The sequence below is a fragment of the Suricata suricatta genome, chromosome 9 (assembly GCF_006229205.1).
Source record: "Suricata suricatta isolate VVHF042 chromosome 9, meerkat_22Aug2017_6uvM2_HiC, whole genome shotgun sequence".
Classification (NCBI taxonomy): Eukaryota; Metazoa; Chordata; class Mammalia; order Carnivora; family Herpestidae; genus Suricata; species Suricata suricatta.
Genome location: NC_043708.1, coordinates 110,279,057 through 110,282,286, shown reverse-complemented (window position 1 = coordinate 110,282,286; position 3,230 = coordinate 110,279,057). Strand labels below are relative to the sequence as shown.

Here is a 3,230-nt window from a genome sequence, read left to right as displayed (position 1 = left end):
TCTGGACCTGGGCCCAGTCCCCAGGCTAGACTGGTCCAATGAGGAAGACTTAATACTCGCAGAGAGGGTGAGAAAGGAAAAGAGATTGGACACTGAAAGAACAGAGAGTAGAGATGGAACCTTCATGTGCTCCCCTGTTCTGTTCCTTTCCTCTTACACCTCCCTTCCTGGCCACTCCCTGTTTTGGCGGGGAGGGTGATTCAGCTGAAACACACAGTCAGCCCAACCCCAGAACTGTAGGCTGGTCAGGAACACAGCACCCACTCACTGTCAATCTCTTCTGCTCTCCAGCCAGAAGCTTTACTTCTAGGACTATTAAATCAGTGTGCTCTCAACCCTGATTTTACATGTGCACTCGCCTCAACCTGCCGGGAGAAACTCACAGACCTTTGTCAGTTGCGCATTGTTCACTGAGCACCTCCTCCCCAAACACATGCACATCCACAGGCACACCCTTGGAAATGCACACACGGCTCCTGCACTGAGGTGCCAGCTTGTCCTGTGCAACCCATCTTGTCAGGTTTCCCCTTTTCTGCTCTCCACCATTTGCCTGCTCTGTAGTTTGCATTGTTTGTGACTTCTTTTGTGCAACCACAGCAGTCTTGCCCCTATGAATGCCCCCACTGGCTTCTCAGAGAACTGAGGGACTGGAGTTGAGAGAGAAAAGAGATGATCCTCTCTCTCTCTCTCAGCCACACCCCATCCTAGCAAAAGTGTCAACCCAAGGAGGATTTTGCACGGACACAACAGACTCATGCACACACCAGGACCTCCCTTGAGTTCAGTCAGCAGAGACACTCCCCCCCACCCCACCTCAAGCCCTCTCCACTCATTTCCAGCCTCCCCCATCCCAGTGGTTTGTCCTCCTCCATCCAGGAACTGGAGGCACCAAGCAAGAGCAGGCACCAGTGCAAACACCTGGCAAAGTCACAGGACAGTCAAACCACAGGCAATCACACAAAGGATCCCAATGAGAGGATCCTGGGGTTCCTTCCTCATACGGTTCCTCCAGCACCCCCCAGGCTTCCTTCTACTGCCCTTCCCGGCCCCCCCCCCCCCCGTCCCCTGACAAACAGTCAATGAGCCCAGTTCAAATCGATTGTTTTATTGACGGTTTACATACAGACGCCTTTAGAAAAGGTCGCGGGCTCCAGAGGGGCTACTCTGCCCCGGCCCAGCCCGCACTTGTGCTGCGCTTCGCGGACTGGGGCGGTCCCGACGCCCGAACCACTCCCCCCAACCCCAATCCCGACGTTTTCCTTCAAGAACGAGAAAAGGACCCCGGCCCCAGTCGCAGTGCCGCCTCCACCCTCCCACCCCCTCCCTCTCCGCCCACCTGCCTGCCCGCCCGCCCCCCTACCCTACACGGTCACACTTTACAGAACACAGACTTCTCCTACAGAGCACTCGTCTAGGACTACACGCCAGGCAAATACTGTTCTTGTGGAAGGAGGGGCGGGGCGGGGAGACTCCAGGACCCAGGGGCTTTTCTTCATCCGGATCCCGCCGCAGGGTCACACGCAGGCGTTGTGCGAAACAGGGTGCAAGCGCTTAGGCGAAACCGCAGCGGGCTTCCTTTGCTCCCAGCCTCGTCGAGCCGAGGGCCACGTGCATCAGCGGCAGCAGAGCTGCTGAGAGCTCGGATCTCCGAAACCCCCAACTCACCCACAACGAAATTCGCCCGGGACCAAGCCCACACTCTCTGCATTAAAAGGGGGGCGTACCTGGGCGCTTAAGTTAGCAGAGAAGGAGGGAGAAAACGGATCCTCCCCCCTCCTCTCACACACACCCAATTTTCCCAGAGGCTGGGAAGGGAGTGTTAGCACCAGACCCGGAGTGTCGCTGTCTTTGAAAAAAACAAAACAACCCCCCCCCCACGAAAATATGAAAATCAGAGTTCAGAGCTGAAAGGCGCCGCAGGCGACCGGCTTGGCTCAAGCAGATCAGAAGCGGATTGGGAGCAGGGGGTCAGCAGGGTTTGTTTCCCAGTCGGAAGAGGGCTTTGAAACTAAAACTAGGGAGTTGCCACCGAGTCTGAATTTCTGGACTCGCACCCCAGAAAAGGCGGAGTAGGAGTCTAGGACCCTACAGCGCTCCACGCAAGGGACATGTGCGGAGGGGCCCAGGCTGAATCCCTGCCAGAGTTGCCACCGAAGGTTTCCAAGTCTTCTCCCACTTCCTCTGGTCCCAGAGCCCATGGTGCGGCAGGCTGCGGAGCAGATTTCGCAGATAACAATTGGTGGGAATGAAGAGCTGTGGATTTCACTTCAGTCTGCGGCAGAGCTAGTAACTGTGCTTGCCATGGAGTGGAACTGAGCCCACAAGGACAATGACAGTAGTGGGTGGCCTGGGACTGGTGAAGTCGCCCCACTCCCCACTAGAAGTACCCAGTAGTGAAGGTTGGGGCTAGTAAAGGGGCGGAGTAAGTGAAGGTTGTGGGAGGGGGCTGGGAAGTGGGGAGGCTTGCGTCCTGCCAGCCCTAGGCTTCAGCTCCCAGGCACCCAAGGGGGAGGGATGGGAATGGGCGGGCCAGTAGGGCTGGGGGTTCAGCCTGCCGTCTGCCTGTAGTTGCCATTAATCTCCTGGGCGATGTTGACGGCTTCGGCGCCCAGGGGCAGCCGATCACTGTACTCAGAGCCCGCCTCGAACTCCTCTTGGTTGGCCTTGGACTGGGATTCCACCAGCGAGCAGGCCGCCAGGCTCTCCTCCCTTTGCAGGTCCCCACCTGGGTCCCCCTGCTCCGCGTCTTCATCAAGGCCCTCCCCGGGAGCCTCCTCAGGCTCCACGACGTCTGCCTCACCGCCTGCCGGGTAGCTTTTCTCGGACTCGAGGTAGGACGCACGCGGGTCAAAGTCTGCGGCGATGCGTTTCTCCATGGGGTCTGGGGCCTGTGGCCGCAGTATAAGGCGGTAGGGCTTACCCGGGTGTTTGGCCAGCAGATGGCAGCAGGCGGCCCCCAGCAGAGGCACGGTGGCCAGCACCAGGAGGAACACGCTCACCGCCACGATAACCAGCAGCGAGGGCAACTCCTTCTTGGTGGCAAACACCACCTGCACGTGGCAGGCCTCGCCTGCCAGCGCCAGGCACACTGAGTAGTTGGTGCCAGGCCGCAGGCCGCGGAACCAATAGGCGTTGACGCCCTCCTCCACCCGCGACCACTGTACAGCTGCGCCGCCCCCCGCTGGGCACAGATAGAGTAGGCGCAGCGGCCGCCGCCGCCCGGGCCGCCC

General features: G+C 59.2%; 1 protein-coding gene across 1 annotated transcript in view; it reads right to left on the bottom strand.

The window, feature by feature from the left end:
• Window positions 1–1,332: 1,332 nt before the first annotated feature.
• The window catches only part of ISLR2 (immunoglobulin superfamily containing leucine rich repeat 2), a 3,366-nt gene continuing 1,468 nt past the window's right edge, over window positions 1,333–3,230 (bottom strand). Inside the window, exon 2 of the mRNA XM_029952272.1 lies at window positions 1,333–3,230. Within this exon, the coding sequence (XP_029808132.1) occupies window positions 2,547–3,230 (684 nt within the window). The 3' untranslated portion in view covers window positions 1,333–2,546.